The sequence below is a fragment of the Zootoca vivipara genome, chromosome 1 (genome assembly GCF_963506605.1).
Source record: "Zootoca vivipara chromosome 1, rZooViv1.1, whole genome shotgun sequence".
Lineage (NCBI taxonomy): Eukaryota > Metazoa > Chordata > Lepidosauria > Squamata > Lacertidae > Zootoca > Zootoca vivipara.
Window position 1 is genome coordinate 55,915,751 of NC_083276.1, and position 14,107 is coordinate 55,929,857.

The following is a 14,107-nucleotide window of genomic DNA, read 5'->3' on the forward strand; positions in this document are numbered from 1 at the left end:
GTAAACTGGTTGCTTTCACCTTTGTGACAACATAAAGTCTTGCATACTCCAACCTTACAGTGTCTTGATTTCCCCTGCTTCTTTTATTTAGTGCCAACAACATGCCAAAGCAGGTAGAAGTGCGAATGCATGAAAGCCACCTGAGTCCAGTGGAGGTTCGGAAGAAGAACCTATGTGTGCGGTTCTGCCTTTCGCTCAGAAAAAATCTGCTCCTTTCACTTACTGTATTCGGTAAGTAAAATTCTCTGGTTCATGAATGTAATTCTTTTTTACAGCTGGATTGTTCCCTCTTATAATCTTATGCAGTGGTACCTCGGGTTACAGATGCTTTGGGTTACAAACGCTTCAGGTTACAGACTCCGCTAACCCGGAAGTAGTACCTTGGCTTAAGAGCTTTACCTCAGATGAGAACAGAAATTGCGCTGCCGCCGCCACGCAGCAACAGCGGGAGGCCCCATTAGCTAAAGTGGTACCTCAGGTTCGGACCTGTGGAACAAATTAAGTTCATAACCAGAGGTACCACTGTACTTCCCTTTCTGTTATCATTACAGTGGCGCAGCCAGCGGCGGAGCAAGTCGGTTGAGCACCTGTGGTGGCGCGTGTGCCCTGCGCCCAGGGGTGGGGTCTCTGGGTCTCTGGAGTCTGCCTGCCTCTTCCCACTCAGCTGCCCTACGGTTGAGGGGGAGGCAGCCGGCGGACTTTTGGGCAGCGTTGGAGCCTGCACACGCCCAAGCTACCGCGTCGCTCCCAGGAGAGACATGTAGCTTGGGCGCGCTGCAGGCCCCGTGGTGAGTGCCGCCACGGGAGGGAGGCATTTTGTCACCTCCCTCAGTGGTGACACGTGGGGCAGCCCGCCCCCACCACACACCCCTTCCTCCGCCCCTGGGTGCAGCTAGTTAATTTTGAACCCTAGATGTTATGGTCTTGCAGAGTGGGGGCTTTAGATGTCCATGTGTATTACTTCAGTTGTGAAGCACACCATTAGCTTTTCTCTTCTCCTTTCTGCTCCCACACCTCTGGTCCATGCTTGTAACAGATGTAGAAGCAGGGGGGGGAGTTGGCAAGCCCAGTAAATAAAAATAAAAATGAAATACTGTGAGCATGTGCAATTTCAGTTTTTTAATTCACATAAATCTTAGCACCATCGTGGCTAATGAAATAAAACGAGGTTTACTTCTGATGCATTTATTTGGGAATAAACATCATTTTGTGGTAGAAAATCAGGACTATCCCAGTCATAAGGCAGAATAAGACAATGTTCTCCAGTGGTGGGTTTCCCTGGGATGCTTACTTCCCTCATTATTACCCGCAATACAAGACAAGACTCTCCTCCACCACTGTCAATTCCATATTCTCCTTCCTGCCACACATCACTTTGCGAAAGGACAGAGAAAAGGTCCTTCTTCAGAACTGAGGCATTCTGGGTGAGATGGCCAGGAGAATGTTTGCATTGCTGCCACAGTTTGGTAAATTTTCTTGAAAATATTTTTTAAAAAAACCACAAATTCAAAGGCTACAATGCTACCTGCTGCAGCAACTAGGATGGCTTTTGCCCAGAAGGCCAGACTCTAAAGAAGGATCCCCCAGTGAAAGTCCTGTTATGGTAGCAGGACCTGTTGAGTTGCTAGCTCAACAATTTAGTTGAATCCAGGCCATGGTTTCTAAGTGTCTCATGGACAGGAATGGAAAGGATTTTTGGTGGAGAGAGAATGAACACTATCAAAACTGTGAGTGTATATGGGGTATGAAGGAAGGATGCCAATCTTTACCTTCATTGGTAAGCGGTTTGGTTACCATCTAATGCATTCAAGTTAATTATGGTGAACCTCTGGGGAATGCTTTTTTTTAAATGGCAATCTCCCCTCCACCCCATTTTATTCCTGTGTTAGGTATTATTCTCTCTGCTGTTCAGTTTTAAGCTGTTAAATTAGGGTAGTTTATTTTTATTGTTTATGCAAAGACTGATTTATTTATTTATTTATTTATTACAATTGCATATTCTTAGTTCCCAAATCATTGTTTTCTAATTATTTCTGTTTTAAAAAAATTGTTATATTTGTTCAGCTGACATCTTGTGAGCCACATGGGGAACAATTTTGTGGGAAAGTGGCATACAATAAGACCAATGATGATGATGATTTAAGTGTCCCAGTGCCATGACAGGAGTGGAGATCAGCTGGTTTCTCACTCTCATAGGCCACCAGCTTATCATCACAGCCTAGATGAGCAGCCCTGGAAATACTGGGTGGAATTCAGCATTGCACTAAGGAGATCAACACAAGCATTTTTACTTGTCCAGTGGAGTGATCTGCCTTCTCCTCCCTCTGCATGTTGATCAAAGGGTTCTCCTAACCCTCCTAAGCAGATTTGGGGTGGGCACAGGGGGACTCGTGGTGCTGGCTTTTGCTAGCCCAACAACTTAGTTGAATTTGGCTCATAGATTAGAAATGTAAATCCCTGTCCTTGTTTCAGAGGAATCCTATAGTGGAACAGGCCATGCTGCACATCAAAATTCAAATAATTTTTCTGTTCTCTAGGAAATTCAATTTAGTTCATTTCACCAGGACTGAAGATGGAGGTGAGGGAGAGATCTCTCTCCTGTCAGGAGAAAGAAGGATGGAGGAAGAAAATAAATTTATCCCTGATCTTTCCTCCCCTTACAAGCTGCTGATACTTTTTAGCTCGCTCTTTTGCTGTGCACCAGGGACTAGGCCAGTGATACAGTGATCTAGTTTTCTCAGTTGCCTGCTGGGTATCGCAGCTTCCAAATATGGAGCAGTTTGACATTTTAGTGTGGTTCACTGGCCTCATGCCCAGGCTTACTAGATTGTTTTCTTCTTTTTTCTTTTAATGTTACAGTACAGTGAGCCTAACAGCCAAATGCATGGCCTTCACAGAGCCTGCCTTTATTCACTTCAGCTTGAACGGACAGCTGTGCTATTAGAAGAGAAGCTTGTGTAGATAGCCTGAACTAAATATATTCCTGTCCTGAAAGATTTTGAAATGGTGCATTTATTTTGACATCTGCTTTTGGCTCAGATTGATTGTTGTGAGGTATCTGTGAGCCTTTCTCTGCAGGATCCCACAACAATTATTTTCGGTTAGATTAAAACTGCACCCTGGGAAATCTACACATCACTCTAATGATGGATAGTCCTGTTGTGGAGGCTGCTGCATTTTAAGCCTGTGAAGGATGAGTATAGACATCACAGGCACAAAATTCAGTTTTTCAGAAATTGAGGGTGCATGAGTTTGCTACCTTATTGAGGCTAAGGGTGCTGCCAGATGGAGTTGTGACTGTATATGTGAGATCGGTGCTCCTCGTACATGCATGAGTTACTGATATCACAATGACAGCCCATATTTTTCCTCATTTCAGTCAGATTTAACCATCTTCTCTATACAAAATCCAATAATATTCTAGGGAGCTTGCCTCATACCAAGTCCGACAATTGATCCACATAGCTCAGTACTGTCTACTCTGGCTGACAGCTGTTCTCCACCATTCCCAGCCCTACCTGGATATGGTAGGGATTGAACTTGGGACAATGATCTTCCATTGAGGTACAATTCTTCCTCCAACTCAATGTCCTGGTCACTGCTAGACTCTGGGGCCATGGCACCCCCACCCATCTCCTCTTCATTTCAGTGTCCTCTAAGCAATAACACAGGAGGCTGTGAATGAGCCAGGCCATTGATCCATCTAGTTCAATATTGTTTACACTGACAGGCAGCAGCTCTTCAAGATGTCAGGTGGAGTCTCTCCCAGTTCAAGACAGCAGGGACTTAAACTGAGACCTTTTGAATGCAAAGATACCCTGCCACTGAGCTAAGGCTCTTCCCATCTGGTATTTTCTCACCCCTATTGGAACCATGGCCTAGGAATGGGTATTGCATACTCTTTTTTAATGACCGTCATTTTTCCTACTTCTGTGTAAAATCCCTAGAAAATGTAAATTTTCTGTAAATCTTCTGGGTCACTGCTGATTTCTGGAGGAGGAAGCAGGGTGAGCCAAAGTTGTGTGCCTTCCAGATGTTGTGGACTACAAAACATCAGCCTCAACCAAAATGGCCATTGGGTAGGGATAGTGAGAGTCCACAACATTCAGGGTTTATTGTTGGCAAGTGGACCTGAGGTGAAGTCTGCCTCCCTCATGTCCGCTCGCCCAGCCATGCCCCCTTGAGGCCACTGCGGATTGGCTCATTTGAATCAGTGGGTTTGACGGGAACCTGTGAGCCTCTGCAGCGGTTGCAGGGGAACGTGCTGCACACAAAATGGTGCGTCGCGTCCAGGCAGTGAGGGAGGGAATGCCACTTTGGGCTGCAACCGCCGCTCACTGAGGAGGATCAGTAAGCGGCCATCATTGGCACAGCTAGCTCTGGTCCAAAACTGTGTTTTGTCAGGATTATTCTATTATGTGATGAATTGAGACTCAATTACTCAAATCCTTTCTTCGGTGCCTTCCCTTTTATTTTACCTTTCTTATCCAGGTGTCATCATGGGCGCAGTATGTGGGGCACTTCTTCGCATGGCAACACCTATTAATCCTGATGTCGTCATGTTGATAGCCTTTCCAGGAGACATCCTGATGCGGATGCTAAAAATGTTGATTCTTCCTTTAATTATCTCAAGCTTAATCACAGGTGAGATCTGTTCTAAACAATTAGAAGGTTAATCTTTTGTGAGAGATTAAGACCTATAGAGTCATGCTCACAGCTTTATACACTCTAATAACAATGTGTGTGTTCTTCATATTTAATGTACCGACATTATCCTTGAAAATTGTCTCCAAAACACCGCTAAGTAACTCCTTGTGCAACTGGAACAACTTCCGCTTGTCCAGCAGGACTTTCCCCCTCTCCTCACTCCTGCACTCGCTAAATCTGTTCTCAAGTTTCTCCCAACTCTCCAGAGTTGGAAAAAAAAACTGAAGTCTGCAATTGTGTACTACCTTTATTAAGATCAATTGAAAGGATTGCAAAATTGTGGCAAGCTTTTGAGTTCGCCAGAACAATTCATTAGGCAAGATGTTACACAAATATGTTACATCTAGACATCAGGGTTATAAGTCGGGGTTTATTTTCTCAAGAAGAGTGAAAGCAGCCATTGATTCTTTATCCCAGAATCCTCAGTGTGTACGGTAACCTTATGGGTGTAGTACCTGTGCGGGACTTACTCAGCCTGTGATCTCCATCTTAGAACTGTGTGCAAGCTGACCTCATGGTTTTAATAGCCGGACTAATTACTCTACTTTGTCGTTGTTTTCCTCTTCCCATCACTCCCTGCCTGATGTTTTCATATGTGTCCAAACTGCAGAACAACATCTTTAACTCACCTCAATGCATTTTTATACAGGTCTGTCTGGCTTGGATGCTAAGGCTAGCGGTCGATTAGGTACAAGAGCTATGGTTTACTATATGTCCACGACAATCATTGCTGCTATATTGGGAGTTATTCTGGTCTTAGCCATTCACCCAGGCAATCCAAAGCTCAAGAAACAGCTGGGAGAAGGAAAGAAGAATGACGAAGTGTCCAGCCTTGATGCTTTCTTGGATCTTATCCGAAACTTGTTCCCCGAAAACCTCGTACAAGCATGCTTTCAACAGGTGAATAACAAACCTTTGCCTCCCACTAATATCCTGTGTGTGAAAACCATAACAATAAAAAAGAACTGAAGAAACTAAAACAAGATTTGCAGCTGTAAATTTAGCTTGATTTATACTTATCAGTACAAAATAACAAACAGCAGTGCTTCTACTGCGTTCCTCATTCTTTGCACTGTTCAGTTTGCATTGTAGTTTACTTTATTTTAGTGCTTCATTCTTGATGAAAACATTCTTCAGTTTTTTCCTTTCCTACTCCATATACCTTCAGAATTTATTTTTGTTTCCCTGGAGCTTTAAAAGCCCGTCTTTTGTGGAGAAGGAGAGTTGTGATCAAGTCTAGGAATTTGGAGGAGAAGCACAGAAATACTTTTGATTTGCATGCCATTTGCCGAGCTTTTCGATTACAGTAAATATTTTCTGTCAATGGACATGCGCTCTGAACTAATTTTCCTGGTTTTAATTAAAGTCAGTTAAGCTTAATGTGCTTAGCTTTGATTGGATCCAGACCTGCCTATCAATAGGCAGAGTGAGGCAGCCAATTCTGAGCATTGTGGAAGCGCAGCATATTGCTAGTGATCTAATTTATTATTATTGTGTTTGTATTGCCAGAATGGAGTGCTTGTGAGGTTTTTTTTTTATCATACCTGCCAAGTTCCTCTCTGAAAAATAAGGGACCGGACCAAAAGTAGCATACTGGAAGTAGCGCGACGGCCATTTTGGAACTGGGCGAAGCATGCTCAGAAGTGACTTTTGATGCTGCTGTGCCCAGTTCCAAAATGGCCACCGCACCAGAAGTCGCGCTGCAGCCATTTTGGAACTGGGCAGAGCAGCATCAAAAGTCGCTTCTGAGCATGCTCCGCCCAGTTCCAAAATGGCCGCCGCACCAGAATAAACTGGGAAAAACCAAATAATCCGTTTTTTCAGCTGGGGACAGCTGGAAAAACGGGAGACTTGGCAGCTATGTTTTTTATGCCTTAGGTAACTAAATAATTTCACAGGTCTGGGGTTCTTGGAGGGCAAGCCCAGTTGCTTCCCAGACAGCAAAATGTCTTGGGCCATATCTGACCGGATCATGCTTTATATCTTACTCCACATAGACATTTATTTTTCATGTATTTCAGTTAACAGGGCTGGGAATATATTATATTTTATTAAAATAATTTCATTTATAAAGAAATAAAGTGATAAGAGAAAAAGAAAAGAATGGTATGGAAAAGAAAAGTGCAGAAAGTACAGTGTAATACAATTAGTAAAATCAATTACATTTCCACATATTAGTATATAGATATAAATGATATTATTATCTTAATACATATGCGGTTATTGATAGCCTACTGCATTCTGTATAAACTCGAAACAAATGTCAGTATATTTATCCAGACAAAGCCTACATCTATAAGCAATCCATTCATAAGTTGCGAGTGTTGTCAGGTTGTCCATCCATTGATTAAAGGGGATCATATCTTTATTCTTCCAGTTCATCACTATCAGTCTCTTAGCCAGCGTTAGGGCACATAGAATCCATTTTTGTTGTCCCATTCTCTGCGTCCATGCAATAGGAATATAATTCAAAAGAATGTTCTCTGAATTTTTTAAACCCTTTCCATACAGTCATATTTATATAGTCTAGCACTTTCTCCCAGAACTTATTAAATACAGAACACTGTAAAGACATATGTTTCAATGAGGCTTTATCCTTATTTCATCTCCAGCAAAGAACTACTTTAGGGCTGGGGATATATTATAATTATTCGTACAGAAATATCTGTAAAATCTGATGCATCGAAGGCTGTTTCTATTCTTCAGCACATTACTCAGAGAATACAATGCCACCATGGCCACTGTTGCATGGGGAAAAACAATTTTTTCCCTAGATCAAGGGAAGTAATAGTACCACTGTATTCTGCTCTGGTCAGACCTCACCTGGAATACTGTGTCCAGTTCTGGGCATCACAGTTCAAGAAGGATACTGACAAGCTGGAACGTGTCCAGAAGAGGGCAACCAAAATGGTCAAAGGCCTGGAAACGATGCCCAATGAGGAACAGCTTAGGGAGCTGGGTATGTTTAGCCTGGAGAAGAGAAGGTTAAGGGGTGATATGATAGCCATGTTCAAATATATAAAAGGATGTCATATAGAGGAGGGAGAAAGGTTGTTTTCTGCTGCTCCAGAGAAGCGGACACGGAGCAATGGATTCAAACTACAAGAAAGAAGATTCCACCTAAACATTAGGAAGAACTTCCTGACAGTAGGAGCTGTTCGGCAGTGGAATTTGCTACCAAGGAGTGTGGTGGAGTCTCTTTCTTTGGAGGTCTTTAAGCAGAGGCTTGGCAGGCATATGTCAAGAATGCTTTGATGGTGTTTCCTGCTTGGCAGGGGGTTGAACTGGATGGCCCTTGTGGTCTCTTCCAACTCTGATTCTATGATTCAATTTGATGTCTGGAAGAAAAGTGCCCATGCAGTCAAGAGTTCTTGGCACTGAGCAAACCTATGGTGGGTGTATTCACCTACTTAGGGGTGAGGCATGTCATTGGATGATTAATGGGGACGGAAGGAAGTTTTTCATGCAGTTGCCTATTCTACTCTTACTAAGTAGATAAACATTTCAGGCTGTAGTCATATTTCATCAGAAAAGTATATTAACATGATTTTTTTAAAGGGTGGTATGAATGTTAGCCATGTTGTTCATGCTTTCTGCTCTACACACATGTATGAGCCGCCTTTTCCCTGAAGCTAAGTTATTTGACAGTTATACAGACTAATTTTTTTTTTTAACGATCCAAGCAAGATCCACTGCCAAACCTTTCCTAAGTATGCCTGAATGGCACCATTTAAAGGATTTTAAGTGCTGTGTTATCTGATGTCGTAGCTCTAGGCTGTACCGTGTGGGTGGGGAGCAGAGGAAGGACAGGACCACATAGGGAGACAGATGCAAACTGCTGCAGAACTAAGCTAGCTGCATTTTCCCTCTCTCTTACCTTGCACCCAAGAGCACCTAAAAGCCCGGTCCTAAACTCTGTTTACCAAGACGTAAGGATAACAGATTATAGTGGGGGTGCCTTCCATGTAAGCATGCTTAGAATTGTAATCAAATCTGAGTGGCTTTAAAGGGCATGTTTATTCGAAATACCATCAGAAGAAGAGTCAAATATGTAGAGGCAGTACATTCCCAAAATTAGAACAGCATGTATTATATGCTGAAATGAACTCTTCCTTTCCAGCTAATTGTATTTTACTGAAAGTGACAACTGGGGCCCTTGATGGGTAGAAAGCTGAGGAGTGGGATAGTGAGCTGAAAGGAGAGCAAGTAGCTAACTTAAATTAGCCCCATCAGTCCTTTTATCAGTCTCCCGGTGCTTATAATATTGAAAGACATGTTTATTCACGGTATCATCAAAAGGAGAGTCACATGGGTAGACAGTGTGTTCCAAAAAGTGGAACAATGTGTGTTCTGTTGTGCTGGTCTCTCCCTTTCCAGTTAATTGTGCTTAACAGGATGCGGGAATCGCCCCCTTGACTGGTAGAAAGCTGAAAGACTGGGTAAATGGGCTGACTGGGAAGCAAGCTACTAACTTATTATATTGGCACTCTCACTCCTTTTATAAATCTCTGGGTGATTGTAATGTTAATGTCTTCTGGCAAGCAACTCCTTTCAATTACTTCACTATTTTTTTTAAGCTTTCTTTGTTCATCAACAGCTACTTTGGTCAAGTATTTGTTAAGGTAAAGCTGGATAGCTCAGCTGGTTAACCACGACACTCTTAGTCTCAAGGTTGTGGGCGTGAGCCCCACATGGGACAAAAGACCAAAGTCATGGACCCAACTTGGACATGTTTATTAATGTCAGTGGGTCTACTCCGAGTAAAAGCTAGCAGAATACTACTCCCTGCCCGCACTGTGTGTCAGCCACGATCTACAGAAGTGGGGAAGGACTGGCTTGGCCTTTGATCCATGTTCTGTCATGTGGTGGCATTGGTTGTGATGGCTGCAGCAGCCAGGGGTGTTCCAAGGCGGGGGCGGGGGCCAGCACACCCCAGGTGCCATTCCGGGGGGACGAGACAAAATGCCGACCCCTGGTTGGCAGTACCTCCCGGGGCATGCACCGCTCGCCACGCACCCTCTGGGGTGTGCGCCACACCCCCTGGGACGAGCGCCGCTCCAGGTACCAGAGCAGGTTGCTCTGCCTCTGGCAGCAGCTGTAGGCTGGCATAACTATCTTTCCCCAGCTCCAGCTCCAGACTGCATGCTTGGCTGGGCTATGGGTATGATGGTTGTCACAACCCCTTCTATTGGGTTCTGTCTGCGGTAAGGGTTAGAGTTGAACCGTTAGCTTTCATTGGCGTTTACTCACAGGTCAGCGTGTTTGCAGCCCTAAGCAAGTGGCAGCCCAACAAATAAAAGTTGCATTTCAACCCCTTTTTAACTCCAGAATTTTACTGGTTAAAATAAAGGAATCCCTTGCCATATGTACCATCTTATGAACCTTCTTAAGATAGACATTAGGCCAAATGGCTAAACTTCTTTGTTCTGGGCCTATGAATTTGGCAATCTGTACAACCATGTTTCCTGTTTTATCTGATCATGTATACAATTTTTCCTGTACATAAGGAAAAGGCTTCTTGGATCCTTTCTAGCAAAGATGTTAGATTCAGCTTGGTGGCCAACAGACGCCCTTAGACATCATGTGCACTCTTACTGCCAGTCTACACAATAGCTTTCATTTCTTACATTAGTTTTCCTACTGGTGGCTGCAGAATCCTGGAGTGTTGTCTGGGGTCCCTCAACAAGAAAAACAACTTCCTTGCCTTATCAGTTCACCTGAAGGGACAGTGATGTACAACAGGCTTCTTCAGCATTCTGTATGAACTGAGTGTCACCCTTTACCTCTTTCAATAATCCTCTGCAATCCTTACCTGTCAACACGAAACCCTCCTTGAAGCTCAGAAAGTTGAGAATTGTGGTTTTAGAAAAATACAAGAATAACAGTACCGGTACTTGCCTCCTACAGGTAGACATACCTGTCAACAGTGGCAGTCAGTGAGGTTTGCTAGGGGGGGGGGAATACTATTGTTGGTGGTTGCAAAACAGTAGAAGGAGAAAGGGAATTTCCACTTTTACCTTTTGGCACCAGGAACTGGAGGTTGGGATTGGTCTGGGCCCTAAACATTTTGTTGCCTGAGGGAACTTGAAATGCTACAGCAAGCTGGGTTACATAATATCCATGATTAAGATATTTTGACATGTAAGACTGAATATTCTACAAGCATCTCTCCCTTTCTGACTGCAGAAATACAATAAAAAATGGAGTAGCAAACCACTTGTTGCCATTTCCTGAGAGACAGCCGTTTACTCTGTGTAATGTTAGGGCCAGATGGTGCAATTGCTGAATGGATAATTCCTCGGATGTGAGTGCAGGCTGCTGACGTCAGCAGAGGTAACTCTGTAACTCTACACTTGCATATGGCTAACAGTGGGACTTCCCACCTCCTCCGGTGCCTAGCGGTAAGGCACTAGCACAACTTTTACTATTATACTGTGCAAGAGTTAAACTTTGCACAGACCTTCTCTTGCATCCCCCACATTGTGGTAGTAGTACAGTGGAACCTCTACCTACGGACGTAATCCATTCCAGAGGTCCGTCCGCTGGTCGAAACAGGATGCTAGAAGAGGCGTTTTGTGTGCATTCAGCGGTAGTGCGCTTCTGCGCATGTGCAGACGGCAGCAGCCACTTCTGTGCATGTGTAGATGGCAACAGCTGCTTCTGCACATGTGCAAATCGTGGCAAACCCGGTGTTTACTTCCGGGTTTGTTGCGGACGCAACTTGGAACGTCCGCGAGATGAGGCATGCGTACGTCAAGGTTCCACTGTAGTAGTAGTAGTAGTAGTAGTAACAACAACAACAACAACAACAACAACAACAACAACAACAACAACATACAGCCTTCTATTTCAAAAATAAATGTTTTCCAATAGGCTTACAGGGAACTCAATAGAAGCCACTGTCTCAATGATTTTCATCACCTGCCTAACATAGATACTGGGTAAACAGTCAAATGGCAATGCACCTCTAGGGGAAGGGCTGTAGCTGAGTGGTAGAACTTCTGCTTAGCCTGCAGAGGGTCCCAAGTTCAAAGGCAGGAATTCACCTTTTCCTCTGTTCCCACATTATTCCTGCTAGCAGTTTTACCTAGCAAGCCACTTTATCAGCTGCTTCTGCCTATCAGCTTTCAAAAATTCAACAGGGTGAGTTTAACTCATTCCTAAGGACTTGGTGTCTGTGGCCCTTTGCCCCAGGATAATTGAAGAAAGGACAAGCAGGTATGGTTTTGTAATCTTTGCCTTTATTCAAGTCAAGATAGTTAAGAAACTGTGATACTTGAAGGGTGAGCAATGAATCTCAACTTACTACCCTGTTTAATTCTAAACTATGCGTCTCCCGCTTGATTGACAAGCAAAGGGAATAATTAAGTAATTAGCAGTTAACTGCTTGAAAATTAAAGTCCTGCTAGACCTTCCTACAAGACCTTGAAGCTGAACTGTTTAGCAGCTCCAGTATAGGAAATATCTTCATCCACAAACAAACAAACCTGCACAGCTTGCAAGAGTTTTCAGAGTACCTTAATTTGTTTTGAACTAGCACTTTCTTCCATTTCCTGTGACTTTAACAGGTGCAGGATAATTAGAAATTCGGGAGATACAATTCATGCCCCCAGCCCCTGACATGCAGCAGGAGAAATTTGAGGCTGAGCTTTTTTATTCCGGCATGATCAAAACATAGCTGCCAAGTTATCCCTTTTTTAAAGGGATTTTCTTTTATGCTGAATAGGCTTCCTCGCGAGAAAAGGGAAAACTTGGCAGCTATGGATCAAAATACCTCCCTGTCCTCCTTGCGGGCTTCCTATAGGCATCTGATTGGCTGATGTGTGGACAGGATATGGGACACGGGACTCTGTTTTGATCCAGCAGGGCTCTTCGTATGCTACTGAGTCCAATAAGAAAGTTAACATTTTGTCTACTTTTGCCCAGAGTATCAAATGGAAGGGACTGGTTGACGAGAAGACGAACTAGAGCGCCCTGTATCTAATACGAATTAACGGAATTTCAAGCTGCGTATCAAAGCCTCGGTGTTGTTAAGACAAGTTTAAGACAAGGGCCTGTATGGTAGTTACAGGAGGGGGAAAGCCTAACTTGTGTTGATGCCCAGATGTTTTTGCACATTCTGGGACATTGGTATGCACTTGTAGCCACTGACTTTTTGTTATGGTTCCTGTCGGTGGTGTTGTTGTTGTTGTTGTTTAGTCGTTTAGTCGTGTCCGACTCTTCGTGACCCCATGGACCATAGCACGCCAGGCACTCCTGTCTTGCACTGCCTCCCGTAGTTTGGTCAAACTCATGCTCGTAGCCTCGAGAACACTGTCCAACCATCTTGTCCTCTGTCGTCCCCTTCTCCTAGTGCCCTCAATCTTTCCCAACATCAGGGTCTTTTCCAAGGATTCTTCTCTTCTCATGAGGTGGCCAAAGTATTGGAGCCTCAGCTTCACGATCTGTCCTTCCAGGGAGCACTCAGGGCTGATTTCCTTAAGAATTGATAGGTTTGATCTTCTAGCAGTCTATGGGACTCTCAAGAGTCTCCTCCAGCACCATAATTCAAAAGCATCAATTCTTCGGCGATCAGCCTTCTTTATGGTCCAGCTCTCACTTCCATACATCACTACTGGGAAAACCATAGCTTTAACTATACGGACCTTTGTCGGCAAGGTGATGTCTCTGCTTTTTAAGATGCTGTCTAGGTTTGTCATTGCTTTTCTCCCAAGAAGCATGCGTCTTTTAATTTCGTGACTGCTGTCACCATCTGCAGTGATCAAGGAGCCCAAGAAAGTAAAATCTCTCACTGCCTCCATTTCTTCCCCTTCTATTTGCCAGGAGGTGATGGGACCAGTGGCCATGATCTTGGTTTTTTTGATGTTGAGCTTCAGACCATATTTTGCGCTCTCCTCTTTCACCCTCATTAAAAGGTTCTTTAATTCCTCCTCACTTTCTGCCATCAAGGTTGTGTCATCTGCATATCTGAGGTTGTTGATATTTCTTCCGGCAATCTTAATTCCTGCTTGGGATTCATCTAGTCCAGCCTTTCGCATGATGAATTCTGCATATAAGTTAAATAAGCAGGGAGACAATATACAACCTTGTCGTACTCCTTTCCCAATTTTGAACCAATCAGTTGTTCCATATCCAGTTCTAACTGTAGCTTCCTGTCCCACATAGAGATTTCTCAGGAGACAGATGAGGTGATCAGGCACTCCCATTTCTTTAAGAACTTGCCATAGTTTGCTGTGGTCGACACAGTCAAAGGCTTTTGCATAGTCAATGAAGCAGAAGTAGACGTTTTTCTGGAACTCTCTAGCTTTCTCCATAATCCAGCGCATGTTTGCTATTTGGTCTGTCGGTGTTTGCCTGTCGGTGTAGCAGGAATTAAATCCAGCCTGCACTGGGCATGCAT

The 14,107-nt window shown here is 43.8% G+C and overlaps 1 protein-coding gene across 2 annotated transcripts in view; it reads left to right on the plus strand.

The window, feature by feature from the left end:
• Window positions 1-14,107, plus strand: part of SLC1A2 (solute carrier family 1 member 2) — a 96,775-nt gene that overhangs the window by 52,153 nt on the left and 30,515 nt on the right. For both annotated transcript variants that reach the window (XM_035116278.2, XM_035116270.2), the window contains exons 2-4: window positions 92-231; window positions 4,492-4,644; window positions 5,357-5,607. In XM_035116278.2, the coding sequence (XP_034972169.2) occupies window positions 92-231; window positions 4,492-4,644; window positions 5,357-5,607 (544 nt within the window). The remainder of the gene's footprint in view (window positions 1-91; window positions 232-4,491; window positions 4,645-5,356; window positions 5,608-14,107) is intronic.